The following is a 25,620-nucleotide window of genomic DNA, read 5'->3' as shown; positions in this document are numbered from 1 at the left end:
CACATTTAATGCTTGCTTTCATTTCCTCAACAAGGACTCAGCTGTAAAGTCTACTCAACCTCCAGAGGCCAAAGCAGATGTGAGAAGAGTCCTGCTGAGAGTGAATATGAGTAAATCAGCTGGGTCTGTACTAAAAACCTGCACCAACCAGCTATTTGATGTTATTACTGACATTTTCAACATCTCACTGTCTCAGGAGAGGGTTTCCACCTGCTTCAAGACAGCCACCATCGTCCCCTGTATCTAAAAAGTCTGCAGTGACTACCACCCTGTGGCTCTCACCCCCATTCTGATGAAGAGCTTTGAGAAACTGGTTCTCCAACACAAAAAGAGCAACATCCCAGTCAGCCTGGACCCTCACCAGTTTGCTTTCAGAAGCAACAGATCCACAGAGGATCCCCATCTCCACTGCCCTCCACTCAGCCCTCGCACACCTTGAGAAAAACAACACCTACAACAGAATGCTGTTTGTGGATTTCAGCTCAGCATTCAACACAATCTCCCCATGAAACTGATCGGAAAATTTAGCCTTCTGGGCTTGAGTACCACACTTGACTTGATATTGGACTTCCTCACAAACAGAACCCAGTCAGTTCAGAATAGCGGACTCACCTCCTCCACTCTAGTGCTCAACACCGGAAAAAACGATAAAATTAAAAACGATAAAATATTCTTTATGTGGTTCATCAATGGTGATAAATTATCAGAAAGTCCCGTGAGGTGCGAACAACTCGGCACAACACCGTGAAGCTGGGGCTTGGTCTCTTCAGCAAGTGTTCCTCCTCTGCCACTGCTCACATACACGCTACGCTTACACAGGGTTAGGGTTACCATTTTTGATTTATTTACACACTTCAAAAACATGTATTGAAAGTTTTATTCTTTTTACGTATTTATTTACAGCATTAAACGTTGAAATGCATATTGTACTTATTGGGAAAAAACTGGTAGTTCTATGTAAAATCGGAAGTTGAGCACCCCCATATCACCAAAATGGCATGATGCTTCGACTGTGAGATTGACAGTCAAATCAGGCTCCGCCCATCAAAGCATCGAATCTTTGACTATTCAGGGTCAGCCCTAATTGTTGCCATACTAATAACACACAAGTAATATTACAGTAGTGAATATCTCTCCTTCTAAAGAACCTGCTCTTTGGAATTATATTGTACCATTACAGTTTATCATTGTTTTTTTCAGTATAGCTAAAAACTGTTACATCATTTCTTGCACGGTGGTACCTAGAATAGTAATAAGAAATGCGTTAGCTGGTGAAGTACTGTGGCAAGCGATGTATGGCGCATGTACGTCACAGCCTACGTAAAGTAATGGATTTCGCGGAAACATCCGACCCGATATCTTCACATAGGAAGCAGCACAGAGGCTTTTACAATCAACCGAGAGAGCAGGCGAATGGTTAATTTTTATGTGAGGCTACAACCTGTTCACAAATAGGCAGTAAAAAGTGACCAATTTCATTTTAAAACAACATGTAGCCCCTTTAACTTTTACGGAGGAGCAATAGAAAGCATCCTGACTGGAAACATCGCTGGCCTGGGATGTGCAGGAGGGCTCTGCTACAAGTGATTAACAGCTCAGAAGATCACTGGTACCCATCTACCACGCATCAGTGATATTGGTGAGTTGAGGTTCCGGCGCTGAGTCAACAGGATACTAAAAGACAGTACCCACCCAGCCACAGCCTGTTCACCCTGCTGCCGCCTGGCAAACGATACAGAAGTATGTGCCGTCGTACTTCCAGACTCAGAGCAGCTTCTTCCCTAAGACTGTGAAACCCCTTAACTCATCCAGAACTCCACCATATAAAATAGTTTTATTTCTGTATATAATTATTTAAAAAATTTTTTTAACGTTTGCTCTTTGTGAGTAGCATGAAGGGAACTACAAACTTAATTTCATTATACAACCATGTTATGTAAAATGACATATAAACATTAAATATAAACTACATTGTGCTTTGTTTTTTAATTGTTAAGAAAATGATTTTAAAAAATGTTTCCATGGAAGAATTCTGCCAACACAAAAAACTGATCCCAGTATCTATAACAATAAAATAAACCTGATCTGTATTTGGTGATTTAAACCACACTATTTAACATGACAAAGTAAATTTACTTAACCATCTCTCACAAAATAAGAATCTCAGTTGTCACTGGAATGAAAGTGTGTAGCTTCTCTGTGGTTCTCACTAAGCCACTTTCTGCTGCTGTGTGGAGATGCATTAAAATGCACCACGGGTACATTTCATCACACATACTTGTCAGGACAGCATGTCAGGGGCTATTTCCTCTTGGTCGCATGTGATTGGGCATCAAGCTCTATCAGCAGTTCAGACCAATGATAGATGGCATACAGGCATTAAACTGTGGGGCCTGTGGTGTGCCAACCTCAACATACATGCACATACATTACACACTGACACATACTTCTGAAGGTCTAGCTTGTTGTTTTGTATTTGAAAGGAGAAGACATTGCAGCAGAACTTACTGACCTCATCTTCTAACAGGACCATTAGGACATCACAGCTGGAGTCACACAGCCAGTGAACCAGGATGTAAAACCATACAGCTAGCATTAATCTGACACAGCAGATGACCAAACCACTCTGGACAATACAACAGAGCCTCTATAAACTTCTTTCTGTTTATATACTAGGCTGGAGCAGTTCCAAATGTTGGACAGATTATTGTATGTTGTCATTTGTGTTATAAATTTGATACCACTTTCTAATAAATCACCTTTTTATAAAGTGTTTTTAAGTAGTAACTAGTGGCTTCACTAATGGTTAATACTTTATTTACTTATGCTTTATTTATGTTTATTTTATAGAGTGGGTTTGGGGTTGCTTGACTGTAAAAATGTCATTTTGATACTACTTTCAAACAAGGCAGTATTCCCAAAGGGTGATAAGTTGCAAGTAACGGCTTTATTTATGGTTAATACGTAACTTCCCAATGATTCATAGATCAGTTATTAGCTAACAATAAGCAAGTCAGGATCACCAGGTCAGTTTGAAGAGCTACCTGGAGCAAAAAGCATTTACTAACAACTTATTAACATTCACAACTGCAAGCTTGGATGGGTTCTGGTAAAAACCTGAATGACTTGGCACCATATATAACTGTTGGTGTTATGGTTTATAAGGAAGTGAGAAACCCATGATTCACTCATGGATTGCCGACATTTACAATTTTACCAAATTAGGTAAGCACCAGCCAAATTGAATTTTCACAAACTGGCAACCCAAAAACTCTTCTTAACAGCTTATAACTGTCTATAAAGCATTAGCGAGTGATAAGTTAATATTAATAAAGCAATTAGGTTAGTTTAACTTATATAGCCTTTGTAAAGGGTGCCTTACTAGAAAGTGGCAATTTAGATAATGAACTTAACCCCTTAGTATAAGACGACACTTTTCATTCATTATTTAAAGGTATATTAGTCTACTGGTTAAAAAACACACACACAGAGGTCGACTAAAACTACAAATGACAAAAGAAATTATTGAGCACATGTTACAACTTACCATATTGACTTCTGACACCATGTCTATACTTGCCACGTCTATACTCATGCCAACAGCAACCGGTGGACCTAAATAGACAAAATAAGTTAACTATGAATTTCACTAATTCAGTATCATAAAGCTGTGTGGTAAAGACACATTTCGGGGGCGCCATTACAGTGCCCCACACCAAATGAAGGACCCCAGACATACATACCTCCAAAGTCTGGCCGAAGGCGAATATCATATCCTTTCAACAGTTTATCCACAGTCTCTTTGACGTAAGACATGTTCCCCGGTTCGTTGACGCTGAAAGAGAGACAGACAAGGACGGTAACCCTTTTGGAAGACGGACCCCCCCCCCCCACCCATACCAGTGTCCTGTTTTAACCCCTGGGCACTCACCTCTGGGCACAGCACATCACTGCCACGACCAGAGGTAATGAGAGAATGTCAAAGAGCCCTTTTTTCTGGGGTCCCCACATCCCTTGTGTGGTGTCTGGTTGGATGGGTGCTGTCCAGCGTTCACCAAATAACTAGCCTAAATGAAGCAGCCACAGTGCTCACACTCCCGACGAGCTCCGCTTAGTCAGGTGAGACTCCTGCCACATTATGTCTACCTCTGGCGCAGCCTGCGTGAACATGCTTCACGAGGCAGAGGCGCGTTTCACTTGGATGTCAGATGTGTTCATCGCTGCCTGCGATACGGCAGCGGAGCCGTAAAGCCTCGCGCAGGCTGCCCCGCATCTCCATCCTCCGGTTAGCAGCTTTCAGCTTTTCGCATTTTAGCTCACAGTCACCCCACAAAGTGTCAAATATCCATTACCGCACTTGTGGCCGCGTGTAAGGATAAGTGCCCGAGTCCGCTGTATACAGTGTGTCAACAAAATCCTTCACAGAGCCTGTTCATGCTGTGGCTAACTCTGAGTTTGCAATATGACTCTTCATATCGGTGTCCGCGAGGCTGTCCTGGTAACGATTAAAGCCCACGTGACAGACTGCATATAGACGCGTATGCGGTTGTCCTTAATTGCAGAGCAGGAGTTCAATTATGTTAAGATGCAGTGGCGTGCTGAGAGGTGGGCTGAGGTAGGAGGGCTCAGGCCCTTTTCTGAAAAGCTTTTCCACTTTAGCCTACTATGTGTGTAGCTCATAATGAGACCTCCCCATTATTGCTCACATGTCAACACCAGAGGGGCACTGGGGCTGCCCACAAGTGTCCAAGTCCCTCTCTGGTTGTCTCAAATGCCACCAAAGATGCCCCAGTGGTTGGTTAAAAAGGCTTCTTTGTGAGTTTCTCAGGTCCCACTCTGGTGTGACAAAAAGTGGGCAAAAAGGAATCATGTTTTTTTCTAGACCCCCACTGCCTGTAGGAAAAACTATGGCTAGATGGCATTCAACCTGTGCGGAGACTATGCAACTTCTGAAAAATGAATGAACACATTCTTCCTCTAAATAAACAATGAAAAGTTGACTTCATAGGAAATAAAACACACCTTTTCTCAATTCAATGCACTCAGCACTTTGCTGTTAGATACCCTATTTACTCTGGTGTGACCAGTAGTTTATGAAGCCTAATGTTAGCCACGTTTTGTTAGATAAGTCTCTTGCTTGTTTATAAAGAACATTACTGAGTCACTGCTGACTTTAATTCTCTTCTCTATTTGCTACATGCTACTGTAAGGCTATACAAACATTTAACATTTAGCCTACCATTAGCTCACTGGAGACCACATCACCCTCTGTTCAGCAAAACATCTATATAGGCTCACATTGAATTCAGTTATAAAATTGGTTATATTTTCTTTGCTCCAGAAGATGTATAGCAGTATAAAGGAATCATCTGACTACTGTTTAAATATTTTAAGGTTAGACACATGGCAAAGATCAGTGGTAGGTACGCAAGAGTGGGTTTGTAATAATAAATGTACAATGCCTATTAAAAGTACAGATTACTTCTCATTTTGGTTGCCTATGAACATTGTGGGCCCACAGAAGTCTCTTATTGTCTGTTAAATCCACTCTTGATTATTCTCGAATCTTGGCAGGAGATGTGAGAGAAGCTTTGGTTCTGGTGTGAAATACTTTTGTGTCACTCATTTAAGTTGTCCCTGTGAGGATTTCATGAGAACGCTATCTGTATACTTTCTCTCTGAGCTCTTGTTTCTGTTTGCTACAGTATTTGCCGTAGAAGAGGAAGTTCAATAACACTGCAGAGGAATGAGTGTGCTTGAACTGGACTCTTCCCAACAAATTTCTCCTTCCATTTATTTAAGAGGTAGACGCTGGTCTTTCGCTACATTTCAAAATGAACACTTCTTTTTACCTAACTTTTAAGAGAGTGATTCTTACCTTGTATCATAGATGGCGTACAGCTTTTTGTTCCCGTCAACAGCATTCCTGTAAATACAAAAGAGAAAGGAATTTCTTTCTGTGCATTGACTTTGTCTGACACTGACTTTGTCCATGCCCCAGCTGGAGATTTGCTTCTGAATCCAGTTCTGAAGGCACACTGTCAGGAAACACAAATACCAGAAGGCTTTCACCTCGAGTCCAAATGCACAAAGGTGCTGCAGTTTCACAAACAACTCTCTCCACATGTTCAATCTTTTTAAATTGTAAAATAAATCCACCTCTATAGGTGACTCAGTTGAAAGTGGGTTGACCCTAATCCTGGTGAAGGTGAATGCAGAATGATGAAATGTGCTGTAGAGTTTCATTTGTGCTGCTGACAGGACTCTGTTTTTTCAGGTTTGTGTCCCACTTAAGTCAGGCCTACAATAGGCTGCACTCTCACGAGTGGAAGACATAGTAGTTCTGCTAAAAGGACTCAGCCTTTTCTCTTCCAGAAGCGATTCCTGTACCTAAAACCAACGATCCGATACCAGTGTCCTCTTTGTCGCCCCATATAACTCTGCCTCACTGCATGGAGCTCATTGGGATCACTGCTGTGTAAGTTAATGTGAGGATGTGACACGTCAAACTATGTTTAGCTTTCTAAATTATTTAACTCTTGTTTTAGATTTAATCAGTGCACCACTACTCTCCCCACAGTTGTAGAACAGTAAAACAAATGGCTCAGTTGAACCACCTGACACTTTCTCTGTGTACTTTTGGCAGTGGAGCTTACACAGTATCATTGCATACCATTTAAAGTACCAACACACTGTTAAAATTTGAGGGAGAACCCCTATGGCTAATCGCTGTCACATTCTTGTAGTGAGTTTTGTTTCTGTTGAACTCAAGTTTGTTGCACCCATAATATACAGTCTGTGATATGGTGTGGTGCTACAGTGGTTGTCTTTGTTACTTTATCCTTTTCTTCTTTCCTTTTCTCCTTCTCTCACTCTCTCTCTCTCTCTTTCTCTGCCATGGCACCCCCTCCCCTATCTGCCTCCCCATCTCTTTACAGCATCTCTCCTCCACACACCGGCCATATATCCTGCTGCTTTTCTGCCCGCACTGCATGCTCGTCAATTTAATTCGCACCAAAGTCTATTTGCATTGTACTTTGCCTTTGGATACAGTATTGGATTTTTTTCATTTTTTTTATTTTTACAAAGCTTGCTGTGTGCTTGTAGCTCCTCAGAGACCAAACTAAAGGATGGTCAGTCAGCAGAAGTGTTGGGAAGCCTTTATTTTCTCGATGCCAACCGTTTAATCGCTCCGGGGCGAAATAAACCTCGCTGACTGTGAAATTAGTCCACATCTTTTTTTTTCTCCTTCTTCTTTTTCTTCTTCTTCTTCTTCTTCTTCTCCGTCTCCAATATGCAATTATTGTGCGCGGATGAAGGTGACGGTCTTCGGAATTGATGCCAAATACTGACCAGAGGAATCTGCGTGTGTGAGATATCTACAGAGCTGGGAGAAGTTTGACTGCGCATCGTCTTGTGTGGTAAGCTTTGGCAACTGCGGCTCAGCGGCTGTGCAGCAGAGCGTTGTTATAGGCCAGCGTACAGTAGGAGATGTAGTAGGACGTGTGGGCATCATCGGAGGAGAACAGGCTACAGTAGTGCGGTGCTGCTCCTGGAGAGGACCTGCACCGGGAGACTGTAGACTTAGAGAGCCGCGGACGCTGGTGATGAAAGGGGTATCCACACTTCGTGTTCTACTGAAGGGAAATTGGACGGCGTGTAGGGGCGTGAGTGCACGAGTGAGTCGTGAATGAGGGGGGATGCGGTGCAGGCTGCGTACAGTCAGCAATACTGAGGGGGCTTTTACTGCATGCGAAGAGTCCAGCTGCGGTGCACAAAGGATTGCGGGATTAGTAGCAGTTGTGCTTGTGGAGATGTGGATATAGCCTATATCTACAGTAAACAGGGAGAGTCGTTTCACACCAATAGTTTTGACTGGTTTTAGCTTTACCCAGTGGTGGGAAATAAAGCACAGATCAGCCTCTGTCCTGTCAGAAGTCATCAACTTCTACTGAACGTGAATTAGTGAAATTGAGTCTCTTGCAGGAAGATGGGTGGACGAGGAAGGGGGGTCCGGCAAAGAAAGGACACGTTGTTTGCAAGTCCAAAGATGTAAGAAGGAGGAACTTTGCGTTATAGTTAAAAACAACAACAACAAAAACAATCAGGCATCAGCTAACATCTGCAGCTCCTGACCTGCAGTATTGTCCTGTGGAATTAGAAAAGCACCATATGTACACATGTGGGTGCATGGACATTGCTGCATTTGGGTATTACAATACTGTCAGCACATTTGTAGTAGTGAAGACATTTGTGCCCCTGATAAAGATGTACTAATCACTTTACACCCAAATGCATGCATGAGGGTAAAATAATACTTGCTGCCAGGTAATACCTGAAAACCAAGGCTGCTGGCATTAGGCTGCAACACTGCACCTTTTTATAATTAGAGATGTGTTGTTTGATATTTAGGTTATTATTTAATTTCCACAGTGAACCTGCTAGAACAAGGGGGAGTATACAATAAATTATTCTAAAATTGAATGATATTAATTCTGCTTCAATTTGACATAAAGAGAAACAGTAAGTCATCAATGCAGGTGAAAAACACAGTTGTTGTAGTTTTAAACAGGTGAGCTTGTCTCATGTTTCAGGAATGGGCGATGGAATGTGCTACAGCTCTGCAATGAGACGTCTGTGGGTCTGTGTCTTGCTTGCGAGCATCACCTGCCGTCTGAGGTAAGGAACTAACTCCTGCAACTTTGCAGGACAACATAAAGGCGCAGTGTGAATAATTCTTTTGCTAGTATTTGCTTGAGTGATTGAAATTTAAGCTTTAAATGACTTTTTGTTTTGAAGGCAAGCTAGATTATCTTAGTTTATGTTACATCTTAGTTAGTCTTTTTCTAATTTGTGTCCCACTAAAGTCATGCTGTGAAAATGCTCTCATATCCAGCCTCTCCCAGGATGTAACTGGAACTCCCAAAGAGGCTGAATTAAATGACAATATTACCATCTTCACACGCATCCTGGACGGACTGCTGGATGGTTATGACAACAGACTCCGCCCTGGACTGGGAGGTAGGCCCACTGGATACACAAACCTCAACACCTCTGCCAATTTTGCTGATTAAATCAGTCACACATATGCTAGGTGAGATCTGATTATGTCATTATGACAATGTCTTGGGGGGTCTCTCATTTCAAACAACAACTAATACAGTAAGCTCTTCGGGTGTAGATGAAAGAAAAATGTGTTCTTCGGGCTCTGTATCGGTAGCTCTGTGTGAAAGATTACAGCCCTTCAGTCCACACAGAGAACAATGCTCCGCACTGCAACATCTGTCTTCTGCGTGTTCCAGACACGGATAATGAGTCTGTATTCATGAAGTCTTTGACAAAGAGATTATCTGGTCTCCATGAAGTATGAATTGATGCCACAGTGAACACAAGCTAAATCTGGTGGTTTGACCTTGAGAAAGCCATTATTCCTGTCATTAAACAGCAGCTCCATTGTTCTCAGTAGAAGCAGGCCAGAGTAGGCGGCGGCGAAAAAGTTCTAATGAGAAAGGAAAAATAAAAAGACACCAAATCTGGTCGACACAATAAGTGAAAGAAATTGGTTCTCTTCTGCTGCTCTGTGATTTTAGTATTGCAGTGTTTTATGAAACAGTAAATCTCTTTTAAATCCAAGAGGATCTCCTTCAAAAGATGGTCCTTAGTTGTAGCCTTGTTTGATTTTCTCAAAAGGCAAGGAATGCCACAGTGTATTTTTTGATATTACCACTAGGAGTCGCCAAACTCAGAACCTTTCAAAACTTACATACAGGGGCTTTGAAATTAAAATTTAAGGATGACCAACATCCAGCATATTGACTTTGGTGTGCAGCTTAATCTCAATGAAAATGTTGTAAGTTAGTGCTCATTCTGGCTTTCTGTAACTGCTTGTCCAGAAGTGATTGTTTCTTTTGGATTAGGGATTTTTTGTGACCCATCTGTAGAATGCTTATTCTGCCCATTCAGATTGTACAAGTATTAAAATCTGAGGTTGGAAGTTGCAGTGTGTTCAACATGGCAGACTTCAGATTGACACAGATTACAAAAACAGCCTCTTAACTAAAACATCTATCTATTTGATTCATGCTGCAAATACAGTAGATGCTGCAACATCCTATACTAAATTCAGGGTTAGGGACTTTGGTTTATTTTTCTCCTTTAATTTCAGTAATGTCACAGAATAATAATGCACTAATGCACTAATAAAACTTTCTATCTATTCTCACAGAAAAGGTGACAGAGATCAAAACCAACATCTTTGTCACAAGCTTTGGTCCAGTCTCTGACACTGAAATGGTAAGAAGCTCCTTTTATTAACTAGATTTTCTGTTACAGACCATTATGTAAGATTTAAAATCAGTCAACTACAATACAGTTATGTTAAAGAAGGCTGATTGTCTGATACACTACACTTTTTAAAACTTGAACTTTACATATTGCAACTTTAAATAACATCAACACTCAATGCAATTGTACCTAATTTACTTGCTGATATTTCATAATATACCATTAACAAAAAAGATCAGCTTTAAATACCATCTGTAGTGTCTAACATTTGGAAGGTGCAGTTATTAGTTGTATACTATGTGTTAAGATCCTTCTTTTCTCCTTAAATGAGACTCCATGTGTACTATCAGCTGTCTTTTACCTTTTGTGACATTACTTCCCATATACATGCACAGTGTTTATTGGACTAATCAATTAATGTGTCTTTTAATTTTAACTTGTGTTAATTGTGTTATTTTTCCTGCAGGAATACACTATTGACGTGTTCTTCCGTCAAAGCTGGAAAGACGAAAGACTTTGCTTTAAAGGCCCGATGGAGATGCTTCCCTTGAATAATCTCCTGGCCAGCAACATCTGGACTCCGGACACCTTCTTCCTCAATGGGAAGAAATCCATCGCACATAATATGACCACACCTAACAAGCTACTGCGGCTGAAAGATGACGGGACTCTGCTCTACACCATGAGGTAAGCTCTCCCACGGTTGACCTTTAACCCTGCTTTGGACTAGAGTAGGCTGAACATTTCTTTTCCAATCAGTCTTACAACTAAAACATTAAATCATATGAGCTGGCAAGTTTGGTTTAGTAATGTTGTGTTATCCAGTTAGAACCTCGGCCTGTAGTACTTATTTGGTAATAGCTTTTAAGACCCCTGCTGCTCTAATACAGCCCACACACTCATACAACATGTCTCAGTGGTGCATTGATGCGTCATTATGTTGTCCTCATACTGTATAGTGGAGGTGAGAGGAACTCGAAGTGTGTGCCTTGACCCAGTGTTCCTGACACAGGGTGTTTCACTCCTCCTCCTCCTCCTCCTCACGCAATGATCCTCCACCAGTAGCTACTGTATGTCACCACATCGCAGATACCTTTACTTTGACAGGAGGAAAACAGCCTGGTATATTGTATTGTAGCCATGAGTTAAATGATGTGTAATCACATGAGCTGCTATAGTAAACTGCGAAGTACATCTTGGTTGAATTTTCTGTTACCTAAAAGTCACTTAAGCTTTGACTGGTAATATGTAAGCACACTAATCCATTCATTATTTGTACTTAGAATGGTGTATGGTGCTTTTTAGGAGCAGTACATTACAGTCCACACTGTAGAAAGAGACGTTATATCCTAGATACATGAAACATCTCATTTACATCCACTTTCTTTACAGCGTCATAATCTTATCAGGACAATGAATCCACCAAATCAAATAATAACAGAGGAAGTTGGAGGAAATGGACGTGGGTGCATGTCAAAAATGACTATTGATCCACTGACTTTAAATTGCTATAAATCTACTGTACATTTTCTAACAGTACAAGCCATTAAAAATGGGTCCATGATGGCCCATTAATGTGTTGTGTTCTAGGAACAAGGTTATTAGAGAAACATTTTATGCATGCGTCACTCTCCCACAATTAGTGTTCGCAGAACAAGTACTTTGCTCCAGCTAGTCTACCATGAAAGAATCTCACTGAGGAAAGACAGAGTTTCGACCCAGGCAGTGCATGCCTTACAGTCCAGTATATTACAGAGAAACTAGTAATACACAATAGGTGACAATAACAAAAAGACATAGCTATGTGGAATAAGAACGATGGCAGCAATTTAGCTTTTCTGTTTCAGTTGGTTATTCATCTATTAGTCTACACAGTCCTTATTGGTCATTGTGATTTATTAAGGAGACAGCACCCCATATATTTGACTTCACTCATTAAAGCCATTTAGCGTTGCCCATTACTGTAAAGTCCCTTTGTGGCTATTAGTCATGCTCAGAAAATTGTCAGAGCTATGCAAATGTAGACTAACCTGGAGGACCTGGGTCTCATCTTGTAGTTCTACATTTTGAGAATGACTTTATTTTAGTTCAACTAAATATTCTAAATAATTATATTCTTAACATATATAACAAAAATATTAATTTTAATATTTTAACACTGAAACTACTGACAACTCTACACAAGACGATACTGTGGTCTGTGTTGTCACTGAAAGTTATCTGCCAATTATTTTATTATTGATAAATCAAGCAATCTTTTTCTCTATAAAATGTCAGAAAATATGAAAAAATGTAGGTGATTGTGTCACTCAGAGCTTACAGCAAGTCCTCACAAGTGACATCCTGGAACCAGAGAATCTTTTTGTCTGTAAAATGAATAAAGCAATTAGCGATTATCTATAAACCTTCTGCCGATCGATTAATCAAATACTGTCTCTGATACTTTCTAATTGAGACATGCATCTTATTATTGAATAGGAAATTAAGATACATCACAGAGGGACACTTTATTTGCAGTACACAAACACACACAGTGCAATCTCAATTCCTCATTTAAGCTTTGCATAGTAGTCCACTAGGGAGTGATGTAGGACATAACATAGACCTACTAAATAAACCAGTGAGCAAAGGCTGATTATTACACAGTAAAATATTGTGCAGTTAATTCCAGACTCATCAGTATTTCTATTCTTCTTTGTCAGTACTCATGTATTGAGGCAAGTGTATGTTGATGTGGGATATATTTTCAGCAAAACAGCTGAGACCGCAAATGGCCTTTAACATACTGAAATCTCTGTTCAAATCAAATCTTAATTGTGCCTTGTATTAGTACAATATAGCATAAGATAATGGATACACAAGTAAAGTATACCACACTCCAAACATATTCCTCTACTAAGTTCTGCATTCAAAATGACTCAGGTAAACATACATTAGTATTATTAGTTAGTATTAGTATTAGTAAAATATAAAGTATCAAAAGTCTATGTTTCACTCACACACTGCTGGGTAGCTGAACCCCTTACCATGAAGTGTTCCCCTTTAGTTGTCTTATTCCACATTGTACAAGCTTGGCCAAACTCTTTGTTTAAGCTATATGTTCTGTACTCGGTTCACACCAAGTACAATACAGTTTTTATTGATCACTTTGATACTATTATCGCAAGTTATGTGGAAAACATTTCACAACTCTTAGTACAAAACTCCAAACTCATCACACTTGTAACACCGCCAGTCTTTCATTCAAACCACACAGCCATTGATTCAAAATATAGGTTTCTGTTGAAATGTCATGAGAACATAGGGTTTAATCACCGAAACACAACATAAGGATATCTTTTCAGTTTAGTCATTTTAACTATCAGTGAATCCAATAACAAAAAATGCAAGATAAATGTTTTTTAATCACCTTAGAAGTGCTGAAAGAAGTATGCTACAGTATACTGTAAAAGACTGATTACACATTAGATAATACACTTACATTACCCAACATTTACAGTATCTACCATTTCCATAAGATCTATCCAATATGTGATCAAGAAGTCATCCTCTACAATTACTGATGAAAGAAACAAACTTACTGTATTTTACTCTATTGCAACATTTAGGTTTATCTAATCAAATGTAACTCGAGCCTGTCCTCTCTGATGGGGGCCTTGCCCACCTTTCTGAGCGTGTCCGCAAGCTCTCTGATCCATTCCACTCTCTTGCTGTCTATTCTGCTCCATGTTGAAAGGAATTGCTAATGTTCACACCACCTTTTACAGAATGTTACCACCACGTGAAATTAGCAATGTTAAAATAGATGATAATCATGAAGCGTTTTTTACAGTATTGTAGTGTACATACTGTAATCATTGCAGTGGTCCTTTGTGGCTCTGTTTGTTACGTAGAGCACTAAGCGACTTGCACTAAGCTTGTGGGTTTGAATCCTGCTGAGGTCACATATGGTGAAAATCTCACACCTTAGGGTGGTGATTCTGAAGTTTTGACGTTGAATATAGCAGGCAAATGAAACAACAATACATATATGTTTTTTAAGCAAATGTTTCATTAATGATCAATTAGGAACAATGAGCGTAGTGATAGTAAAAGGTATTTTATCAATAGAGAAGAAAATCTTAACAAACATTCTGCATGTACTTTGTATGAACAGAATATATTTCAATGCGAAACATGTCTTTCTACATGGTTTTATTGTACTATATTATACTTATTGTTTATAGTCAATGTCAGATGTACAAAATGTCCTTTTTGATGATCTGTTGTGTTTTTTGTACTTCGAGTGGTGAAATATTACCACATACTTGTGTGATTAGTACCATAGCGACGGACAAAAAACGTACTAGAACCCAAGAATCCATATCTCCATTTCTTTAAATAGAAATATTCTAGATTTCTTGTGCATCATTTTGTTCAAATTTCCATAAAATTTAGCCTGATTTTGTCTGGTGGCCTCAGAGGGTGTTCTTCTGGATAGACTCCATGATGATGTCAGCAGCAGGAATGGCCAGCAGAGTGCAGCATTAGATAGGCTGTGTGCTTCACTATCCGCTGTGTGGAAAGGTGGCGTTCATACATCATACACAGCAGATGAGCTCATGTGTTTCATGTTTTGTTTTTCAATAAAGCTTCATTTGTGTTCTATTGCAATTCCACACATGTGGCAGCCTCACTTCACGAAATAATCCCCAATTGCTTTCTCAAATATTTGTGAAGCTCATTTTGTTCAGTTGCATCATCCTTTCCTGGCTAGGTATCATCATGGGTCCCTCTGGTGGCTCAGTAGTTTATTGCTCTGTGCTGGGAAAATTACATTTTACTCGGCTGTTAACTATTTAAGACACACTAATGAAGACAGAGTATGAGTTTCATTGGTTAATGGCTTTATACAAAATGAAGCACAACCCAAATTAAACAAATTCTTCATAATAAGAAGATGTGTTGATTTGTGAAAATGGTGATCGTGATGGTGGTGATGATAATGATGTCTCATCTCACGTAGTTAATTTGCTTTCTGACTTTGGATTCATGACTTCTTCTTTCAGACTGACTATATCAGCAGAATGCCCCATGCAACTGGAGGATTTTCCAATGGACGCCCATGCTTGTCCCCTTAAATTTGGAAGCTGTGAGTAAACACGCCCGTAAGCAAATGCACACAGTGAGTAACAGCATTAAAGCTGAGGTAGGCAATTTATTTCAGAAGCATTTTTTGTTATGTGTGTTGAAATTCTCTTTTTACATCCAGACAGCAATCAATAAATCAAATGCTCTGACACAAAATGAAAAAAATCCGGTATCTGTGGCTGCCGCAGGACTGTAATAACCCCATCAATCATTTCAGATTGGATGGCTGACCTGCCTGTCTACCTACCTGCCTACCTGCGTGCACTCTGCCCGTGCATTTGTTGCGCATGAAAATGTGTTTTGGGGGAGTGGCTATGGAGGGAGGCCTGAAAGGAGGTTTATTTTTATTTTATTTGGTTGGATGCTTTCAAAATCTAGTTGTCTCTTGCTAGTTCTCAAATGTTGCCTATAGCAGCTTTTAATAATGCAGGAAAAGGTACAGCGTGAATTTTTCATATCAGCACCCTATGTAAAATCTCATATGTCAAGTCAAGTTCATTTTATTTATATAGTTACATCACAAATTACAATTTGCCATAAGGGGTTTTCCAATGTGTACAGCACACAGCACCCTCTGTCCTTAGATACTTGATTCGAAAACTCCCCAAAAAACCCCATAAACAGGTAAAAAAAAATGAAAAAAATCTCAGGAAGAGCAACAGAGGAGAGATCCCTCTCCCAGGACGGACAGGCATGCAATAGATGTCGTGTGTACAGAATAGATTCACAACAGAAAATCATTGTATGTACAATTAAGATGAGGTCAGTAGTGAGAAAAAAGGAATGTAGTTTTGACACAGCATCGGTTTCTGTGTCTTTATCCATGCAGGGAATATAGGGACAGATGTACCTGGGTGTATTTGACAGCCCGTGTCCCTCAGTTACAAAGCTATTGTTGTGGCAGTGCAGGAGATATACATTTACACAATGACACACGGCTCCTGATTAAGCCATTAATCAACATGTCAGAGCTGTTCTCCTGCATCCTTCATTGCCTCAGCTACATTTAATGGGAGAAATTTGAAACACACATAGTGGAACAGCTAGAGGTGCACACACACAAACCCCAAACTTACATTTACCACTAAGGTAACCTTTAAAAATCCAATCCTACACATTGCACATGTACAGCTAAAACACACTTATGGCTTGTGTCCAGCCTTCCTCGTGACTTCTAAGCTAGTTAGGTTTCCTCACATAGTTCCACTGAACCAAAAATATCTGGAGAGCTCCGGTCATGTAAGCTTAAGATTAGCATTTGAGGTCTTCCCTGCCACTGACGTATGGAGGGTTATCTTTGGCCTCAGCACTCTCTGGGCTCAGAGGCAGAGCTGCAGGATGCTGCATGCTCTGTGTCATGACATTTAGCCACTTTTACACCTGCTCAGAGCAATCTAATTGAGACTACATTGGCTTGTCGACTTGATGCCAAGCTATCTGATGTTGATTAATTTATCAGGGAGCCCAGAAAGTCAAATTCAACTGCTGGAAAGAATGATGCCAAGTTTAATTATAGAGGTCTTTACCTGGTGTCCAGTAGATTCAGTCTAACTGAGATTACAGGTGACTGAGATACTGACATTCACTTAAATTCAATAGAACTTTTATTTAAACCTGCTAGGGCAATGTATGTATGTATGAAGCTAAGGACTAAGAATTGGTGTATCGATAAAAGCAAAATGTTGTAAAGTTCAATGGAAATAGACTTCGCAAATAAATCAAGATGGAAATCATAGCTGGAAAGTCCCATTAATTCACATTTTCTTTGCAGATTATCTGAAAATTTTGTCACATTGTCACACTGTGTGTGAGTGTTATCATTAACGACAGATGTGAGATAACAAGTGGCACAGAATCCATGAAAAACATTAGGATAACTTAAGAATAAGAGGTACATTGTTGACCATAAAATGAGTTATAAAACCTAATGGCACAGTACAAATACATCCCATGTGAGGTAGTAAAAGTTACCATGGTGCAGTATATCCTGTTTTCTCCGACTCCATTAACCCTAGCTAATCCTTTGACCTAATAGACAGCACTCACCCATGAGCTCAAGGCTTTCAAAACTACAGTAGACCTGTCCTTTGCCTTTGTGTTAATCACCTCTCATGGACTGAGCTCTACTATCGTCAGTCTCGTTCTCTGCCTCATGATTCTTTTACTAACTCAAAACACTCAGTATATAGTTATATCTTTGGCACAATTTAAAGGAAGTGTAAAATGGATATAAAGTGTTTGAAAGACTTAAATACACTAAAATGACATGAAAAATGTTAAGTGCTGCTATTACCTGTATTGGTGTGTAGCCGACCACATTGAGTGTTATAGCTAAGTCCGAGTAAAGGTCTTTTGCATTAGTTTTATTAGTTTTAGCTTATCCTAGCATAACAACTGGAATTAGGGGGAAACAAACAGCTTGTCTGGCTTTGTCCAAAGTTTAAAAACTCTGCTTAAGAGCACTTCTAAACTTATAACATGTTATATCTTGTTTGTGTAGTCCATACAGACACAGAAATGTAAAAACGATCAATATGCTACCTATGCTCTTCTATGTCCTATGTCCACTAAACTTCTGTGTATCAGAAATATGGTATTCAACCACAGCTGTTATGGTCTGGGAGGTGTGACTTAACATTATAGGAACACCATTACTGATCACAGCATTATGTAGTGTCCTCCTGTGTTTCTGTAACTATGATGCTGTTATTTGTCGATGATTATGAATTTTTGTTGGTCAATTTATGAAATCCTAATTTAAAGAAGAATGGATGTTTAATACTTAATACTCAGAGCTGGAGGTCGGTGCAGGCCAAAAACACGCATGTACTTGTTTGCAAAATTGGTAGAGCTGTGCGTGACATTTAAGATAGGAAGATATGGATGGACAGTATGGAAGTGGATTATGCTGTAGGAGTGGTTAAAAAAGTTTCTGTGGACATTGATAGTAAAACCAGTCATACAATTTTTATTCTATTATTATGGAGATGAATTGACGCTGACTACAGCCTCCTTTCTCCGCAAAAGCAAACTCTTTAAAGCCAAAGAAAATTGATTATTGATTGAAAATTGATTATTACACTTTTCCTCTTATGACTAGCTGGTGGTTTACTGAATGAAAGCACTACTGGTCACTGTCTAAATAAAACCAGACTGAATGATGACCTGCTTGAATTCAGAACATACAGAAGTTCAGACTATAGAATGTAAACTTTACTTCATCATTGTGTTTTATTTATTCTCACTAGTACTTTACATTGATTTAATTATAATCCTGTGTCCCGTGCGTTCATTGTATTATGTAGTAAGCACAAATGTCAGAAATTAGTGCATTATACATCAGGCATGTCAGTATGCATACAGTATATTTAATACGTATACACGAATTCCAAAGTTTATTGTACATTAATATGAAGCTTCAGCAGTCTCTTAATAACAAGGGAACATCTTCTATATAGTTTGTCTTTTTAGTACAAAATTCCTTCTTTGTGTTACTAGCCCTTCACCACAGCTCAGCACAGAAACACTGTCCAGGGGGAAAAAGAGGGAATTTTATATAGAACTGTTTATAGGACAGGCTGTATCCCTAAAAGATACCTACTTGATTCCATTAACTCAGGCTGCTGAAGCCTCACTTGAACTTCAGATAAAATTCTGAATACATGTTTGTAGGGAATGTGGACTGTGGATTTTGGATCCATCTCTTCAAATTAGAGGCATGTCAGGAAGGGATCCTTTAATGGCCAGTAAGGAGAGGAGGAGTGATTACAGCAAGTCAGCCTGGTTTTAATGTTCATGTGAGTATTGTTTAAAGAAAAAACTGAAACTGTCCTTTAAGTGTTTTTTTGAGAAATTAGAAAGCTAACTACTGGTGACTGACCGTGCTGCCATACACGAACCCAAATCCTTGTTTGGCTTCACGATCAGCAATCTGTTCTGCTAGCCTGGCTCCGTCCAGAGGTAAGAAAACCCACCTACCAACACTGATAAAGCTTCCTCAGTAACATGTTACATCTCATTTGTTAAATCTCTATAAAAATCAAAATGTCAAACGACAATTTGCGGTTTTGCGGGAATAATGTGCTGGACTATTTCTTGGCCTGAAGCTGTGATTTCCTGGAATCCTGTCATCACTGTGAGGGTGCCAGGCAACCAATAGCAAGCTAAAAAAGGCATAATGAATGTCATTCAACCTGATGATAAATATGAGGTTGCCGTTGCCTACAAGATAATACTCCACTATGACATAATGACAAACTATGTAAAACCAACTGCCAGACGTTTGGCAGATAATAACAAATTCAACAGCTCATGTAATGCAGTTCTACAAAGACTTGTTTCAGACAATGTGTGTCTTTGAGACGATAATCCACAGACTGATTGACTGGGGTCAGTCTAAATTGCTGTCTTCTAACGCCGCAGTTGCTGGATTAGTGCAATACTGTTAGATTGGACACTGCAGTGCAGTGCGATTCAGACAGAGAGAGAGACACACACACACACACACACACACACACACACACACACAGATTTAGTGCATCTACTGTACATATGCGGTTTGTACTACAGTACAGTAGGAGCAAGAAAAGGCTGTTTTTGCATTTTGCAGGGCTTGCTTGTTTTCAAAATGAACTTGCGTGAATGAAAGACGTGTGTGTATTCAGAGTGTGTTTGAAATGACTCAGCATATGAAAGAGGCAAAAGGCTTGCTATCAGCTGTGCTTCACGACAGCAAAGAAGCGACTGAAATACTAATTCCAAAGCTAAAAGGTCAAGCCCCGTGAGCGAACCTAGAATCATTTGAGGCAATCTCTCAAACTGTGCCAACATTCACACAGAACATCATAGTAACCATTAGTAACATCTGCGCATTGTGATTCGCTCACACTGATTACATCGGATCCAAACACAAGCTCTTAACAGTGACAGTTAATCTCTGTGTAATGAAACAAAGTGGGTGAACGGTCAAGTGTTGTATCACAGTCACTCCACAGTTCTTCGCTAGTATCAACTTACAATCCAAGGAATAGAGTGACACCAACAACAGCAACACATACATTGGCAGTGAAGATCCATGTCCTGCTACTACTGAAGAATATTTGATCAGAACATCCTGCAAGGTAGATAACACTAGTTTCTGCCATTCTTCAGTATATACTTCTGTTGACACCAGTGAAGAACACTCATTAAAGGATAAGGCTGTTGTCAGTTCCTCTTTTACAGTAGCTTTTTGTCAACAAATCCCATGAAAAGACCAAAACCAACAGTTCATCCTACTAACTAATACTGTCTGTGTATCTTATTCCTGCCACAGAACTACACAAAACACACAGAAAAGCCCTATTGCCTCATTACTTCTTTGTGATCATCATTGGCAGTGTAGTTTGTTGAGAAACAATGCTGGGGTTTTGGTACATCTGATCTCAGTATCAGCTCATGCCCGGGGAAAGCGGCATCTTGTTTACACTTCTTCTAGTTTGACGAGCCGAGAGTAATAAAGTGAGTGATGTTAGTGGCTTGTCAAATTCCTGAGGACAACTGGATGGCAAAATAACTGAACTATGTGAGTTTATCTGCTTAGCTGTGAGCCCATGTTAGGATTTCTATAATATCAAAGTTCACAGGGGGAGCCTAATATGACAGAGTACCTGAACCTGAAAACCAACATGACTTAAAAAAAACAAAAAAAACAAAACGTAACTCTTACATAATTGTATTCACATAACATGTCATTTATCAAACTCATCTTTGCTTGAGAGGAAGTAACAACATAAGCTCACAGAGAACATGGAAATAATAGAAAGCAAAACATGCACCTTTCCGGGCTGATGAGGAATGACCCCTGTTTTTCAGTTTCAGCCTCTGTTCAGTCTTTGAAATCAGGAAATTATAATGTGATTTTGTTTCGAGCCACTACATAGCGTTCAGTTGGCAGAAGCCTTTATCCAAAGTGACTATGAGGTTCACCCTACACATATAAGGTGCAATGAGGAGTCAGTATCTGCTCAAGGCAACTTAAACATGAGCTACCGCCCCCCCGTATATCTGTATATCTTGGATTAGGAATAATTAAAGACTGTGATTACACTTGTCACTATTAATGTCCATATTTCATTGTACATGACACTTGATGTACAATTCCGTGATCTACTGATCATAGGAACTGCACTGGATCTGAATCTTACAAAACAGATCGGCTAGATGTTCAACGTTATCAACCTGGAAGAATGAAACTCATGATGGCATTTTACTCTTACTTAGCTAATCCTGAAGTTTTCAACAGTGGGGCACAGACGAACACTCTGGGAACAGCAAAGTATCTGGAATTTAGTTTTCGAATATTTCCCATAGGTCAAGAATGAATCTAAACACACTGAACATCTCTGCTAGTAGTTTATGTGAGACGTGTCATTTCTGTGCAGCATGCATTGCTCAAATATGTCAGAAAATAGTGATCAACTGCTCATATATGACAAGATAAAGCATCAAATCCTCACATTTTAGATGCTGGAACCAATTACTCTGTTGAATTTGAAAATTGTAATGCATTTGCATTGTGCATCTATCTGTCTTGTTGTCATAGATGCGTATCCGGTCTCAGAGGTGGTCTACACGTGGACTCAGGGAGCAGCCAAGTCAGTGGTGGTGGCAGAGGAAGGCTCTCGGCTCAATCAGTATCATCTCATTGGTCAGACTGCGGGGACAGAGGACATCAACACCAGCCGAGGTACAGTGAAGCGAGAGTAAACTGCCACCTGACGCCGAACGACCAGGCCTCGGCTTGAAGATAACCTATTCTGTCATACACACGACCATCTACACCTTCGCTAGAGTTCATGTGGCTTCGTCCCTCCGTTATCTTAAATCACTCAGTTATTTCCTCTCTCACAACACCAGTCATACAGTAGCTTCAGGGAGGAGCAGTTGAGCCCCCGCTACAACCCCATTATTCAGCCCTTTGTTATTACAGTTTGTGCCATCCAAAGATGTTGTTAGAAGTAAATGTTCAAATCAAGCTGGATAGAGACAATAACTGAATCACAGGGATTTTCAGAATGCCTCCCACACATTGCCAGCTGTCTCTGGGGTTGCCAAACAGGGGGGTGGTGGGTTGGTGGTGGTTGTGATGGTGGGGGCAACAAAAAAAAAACACTTATCCATGGTCTGAGCCATTGGGTCTGTAGGGTTAATCCGTATGCAGGCCCATCAGTTGTGCTTTTAACAAGTGACATCACAGATCAGGGATTGGCTGCTGCGGTGGAGACACGTGGAGGGGGGCAAGCGGCAGCTGCTTAATTCTGTTATGTAAAGAAGTATGATAATAGATTTCTGCAGTTTGTTGCTGGTGACTTTATTACAAGGGGGGGCGTTCCTGTAGCTGTAATGTATACACAGATAGTTGCTTCATCCTGTGGCTGCCAGGGAAAGATGCTGTTAACACTGGATAATGTACAAGAAATAAACACTTGCTATTATGTTTGCCACACAGCGCTTGTCATGCAACAGTGCTGCCGGTAAAAGGCCCAAATTAACATCCAGGTTGCTAAGTTTCTCTGTGTTTTTTAACTCTGTCGCTACCCGGCGCTGCAGTCAGCATGGCCTTAATTAACACTGCTAATCTGAGGTGCAAACCCTCTTTAGCATGCCAGGAATAGCTCAGCAAAGGGCTCACACTGGGTGCAGGTGACCTTTGACCTGACAGGTTAAGCCGCAGGGGATGAAAATAGACACAGGAAATTAACTGATGAAAGGAAAATCTGGAATTTCATTACACACACCAGTGCTTTGAGATCAAAATAGAAAGCAGCAAAGCTCAACAGATGGTTTTGATCTGTACTCACCAGTTGACCAACATAGCTGCGTTGTTCTCCGCTATGAATGGCAGTTCCCCACAGACACTCCATAAACCAAACAGTAAAATCCACCACAACCGCATTTTCACGCCTCGGAGATTTCCATCCACTTCCAAGCCCAGCAGGCGGTCAGATCAGAGTGGGGTTCGCCAAGTCGTGCCACCACAGAGCAGGGAGGCTGGAATGTAGTCCTCGGTGCAAAGGCAACACAGGTGCTCTTTTCATTAAGGACATGATTCTTGCCGCCGCATTGCACAGACCATCCAAACTTTCCTCCAGCCCTTCTCAACCCCCCTCTGCATCAGTCATCTGTGCACCTGCCTGTAATCACCACTGATCCAGGTCTGTTTTAGTGTTCGAGCTCAGGCAGGCGAGGATGTATGTCCCCAATCAAGAGTGGCCTGGCCTGACAGAATGGGATGGACTGTGTCTGTTACACACACACACACACACACACACACACACACACACACACATAGAAAGAGGGAGAGAGAGAGGGACAGAGGGAGAGCGAGAGAGATATACAGGATGCAGATTGTGACAAGGGATTAGTGAGACAGAAAAATCCGATTTTGCCAGGAGAAAGCATCAGTCATCTGTGGATTTTCTATAGTTTATCAGACTCTGTGGCTCGACAGGATTTTTGAGGGGGAAAAAAATCCTTCAAATACAATCTTCAGTTGATTAACAGGATGTGATGATTTCCCAACCAACCTGTTTTTCAATAACTTAGCTCACACTTTCATATTCAGAGGAGTAGTCTGGCCTGGAGGGTTGTCGGGTAAAGTTTCCTTGTTTAGCCCTTAATCACAGCCTCCAACACCAACACCCTTAATCACACAACACCCAGTGATGTAAGGAAATGAAAAAAACACATCAACAGAAAAACATAATAAAAAAGGAACGACTTTTAAAAGAGGGGGAAATCCCCCTCCCGAACAGGTCAGAGATAAAAGAAATGATCATACAAGAACGCAAACATCAAATAGGCTAACTTTATCAGAATCATCATCATGGATATTATACAGTGTAGAAGACACGTGTAGGGACATCAGCACTCTCAGTCACCATGAACAGCTGCCATCAGTGTTCCACTGTGGTAACTAAACAAACGTTACGTGATACTTGGGGTGGGGTGGGGTGGTGGTGATGGCACAATGGATAAGATGCCTACCTTTGGTGTGAGAGACCCAGGTTCAGTCCCCCACTGTGACCAATCCACCATTGTGTCCCTGAGCAAGACACTTAACCCCTAGTTGCTCCAGAGGCGTGCAACCTCTGACATGTATAGCAATTGTAAGTTGCTTTGGATGAAAGCGTCAGCTAAATGAATAAATGTAAATGCTGGCACGTGTGGCATTACGCACTGTTTTGTTAATGGGCCAGTGACTAGTGTAAAGCACACAGGTAGATTTACAGTGACCACATGGCTGAATTTTGTTGGCAGAGAATAGAGAGTTTGCCACATCGACAGATAGAAACGCTGGGTAATTTTTAGTGTCCATTCAGTTCAATAGTTGAAAATAATTTTCGTTTGCAAACCATAGGACCGGTTCTTTGTTTTCTTGCATTGTTTTATTCCAAAGAGACTATCTATTTTACTGAATTCCATGTCTTGAGTACTATGTAAGCATACAGTGTAAGTTATTGCCTTTGGTAAACAAAAGGATTTAGATTTAGATTTAGATTTAGATTTAGCGGAGAAAATCTGCTTAAATTCCAAGATATGGATGCAAATAGTTGATTCGTATGTTGTACTAGTAGTAGTAGTTCATCTTTTATTCTTCTGGTGGATTGTCACTTAAAGAATGAGCGCTGTAGTTTTTTGCAAACATTACTCAAACAGGTGTAAATAATGCATTTATTGGGGAGTATTTTATGCAGAAGACTGTTATACATTTGGATTACAGCAGCAGGATGGTGAACCAATTTTTCCAAAATGTAAACAAATATAAAATGGATCTCACGTTGTGGCCCACAGTCTAACTCACTGTATTCATGGCAATATTATACTTCCTGTTTCTTGTAAAAGTTGGTCTGTTCACACAAGTGGAGACTTTTAATGTGACATTTTCCAAAAGACTTGATGTTTAAGCTCATACTCATTAGCCAGCATTAAATCAGGTAGCGCCATCGCCTAAGTTTATTAGCTGCAAAGTCAAGTCACTTGCAGCACATGAAGGAGTCAGCAACAAATCCGACACAATTCTATATTAAATCTAATTCGGACAGCGGCCCTTTTTTTAATTTCCAAGTTTTGACTCAAGCTAAAAATTGAAGTACAAAAAACATGTCTGTTATAATTATTTTTTGTTGGATTCCCAATTGAATATGAAAAGAACAAATTATACAC

General features: G+C 40.2%; 2 protein-coding genes across 4 annotated transcripts in view; one reads left to right on the top strand and one right to left on the bottom strand.

Moving 5' to 3' along the window:
- Positions 1-4,424, bottom strand: part of gabrb3 (gamma-aminobutyric acid type A receptor subunit beta3) — a 39,765-nt gene extending 35,341 nt beyond the window's left edge. For both annotated transcript variants that reach the window (XM_046049750.1, XM_046049749.1), the window contains exons 1-3: positions 3,932-4,424; positions 3,744-3,835; positions 3,548-3,615 (exon numbers count right to left, since the gene is read on the bottom strand). In XM_046049750.1, the coding sequence (XP_045905706.1) occupies positions 3,548-3,615; positions 3,744-3,835; positions 3,932-4,011 (240 nt within the window). In that variant the 5' untranslated portion in view covers positions 4,012-4,424. The remainder of the gene's footprint in view (positions 1-3,547; positions 3,616-3,743; positions 3,836-3,931) is intronic.
- Positions 3,961-25,620, top strand: part of gabra5 (gamma-aminobutyric acid type A receptor subunit alpha5) — a 31,190-nt gene continuing 9,530 nt past the window's right edge. Inside the window, exons 1-7 of one of the 2 annotated variants that reach the window (XM_046049748.1) lie at positions 3,961-4,119; positions 8,595-8,679; positions 8,897-9,021; positions 10,226-10,293; positions 10,751-10,971; positions 15,333-15,415; positions 21,998-22,141. In XM_046049748.1, the coding sequence (XP_045905704.1) occupies positions 8,597-8,679; positions 8,897-9,021; positions 10,226-10,293; positions 10,751-10,971; positions 15,333-15,415; positions 21,998-22,141 (724 nt within the window). In that variant the 5' untranslated portion in view covers positions 3,961-4,119; positions 8,595-8,596. Of the gene's footprint in view, positions 4,120-7,339; positions 7,422-8,594; positions 8,680-8,896; positions 9,022-10,225; positions 10,294-10,750; positions 10,972-15,332; positions 15,416-21,997; positions 22,142-25,620 lie in introns of those variants that run through there. The other variant, XM_046049747.1, reaches the window with a different exon arrangement.

Source organism: Micropterus dolomieu, linkage group LG05, assembly GCF_021292245.1.
Source record: "Micropterus dolomieu isolate WLL.071019.BEF.003 ecotype Adirondacks linkage group LG05, ASM2129224v1, whole genome shotgun sequence".
Classification (NCBI taxonomy): domain Eukaryota; kingdom Metazoa; phylum Chordata; class Actinopteri; order Centrarchiformes; family Centrarchidae; genus Micropterus; species Micropterus dolomieu.
The sequence above is the reverse complement of the archived record's forward strand: the minus strand, read 5'-3'. Positions and strand labels throughout refer to the sequence as shown.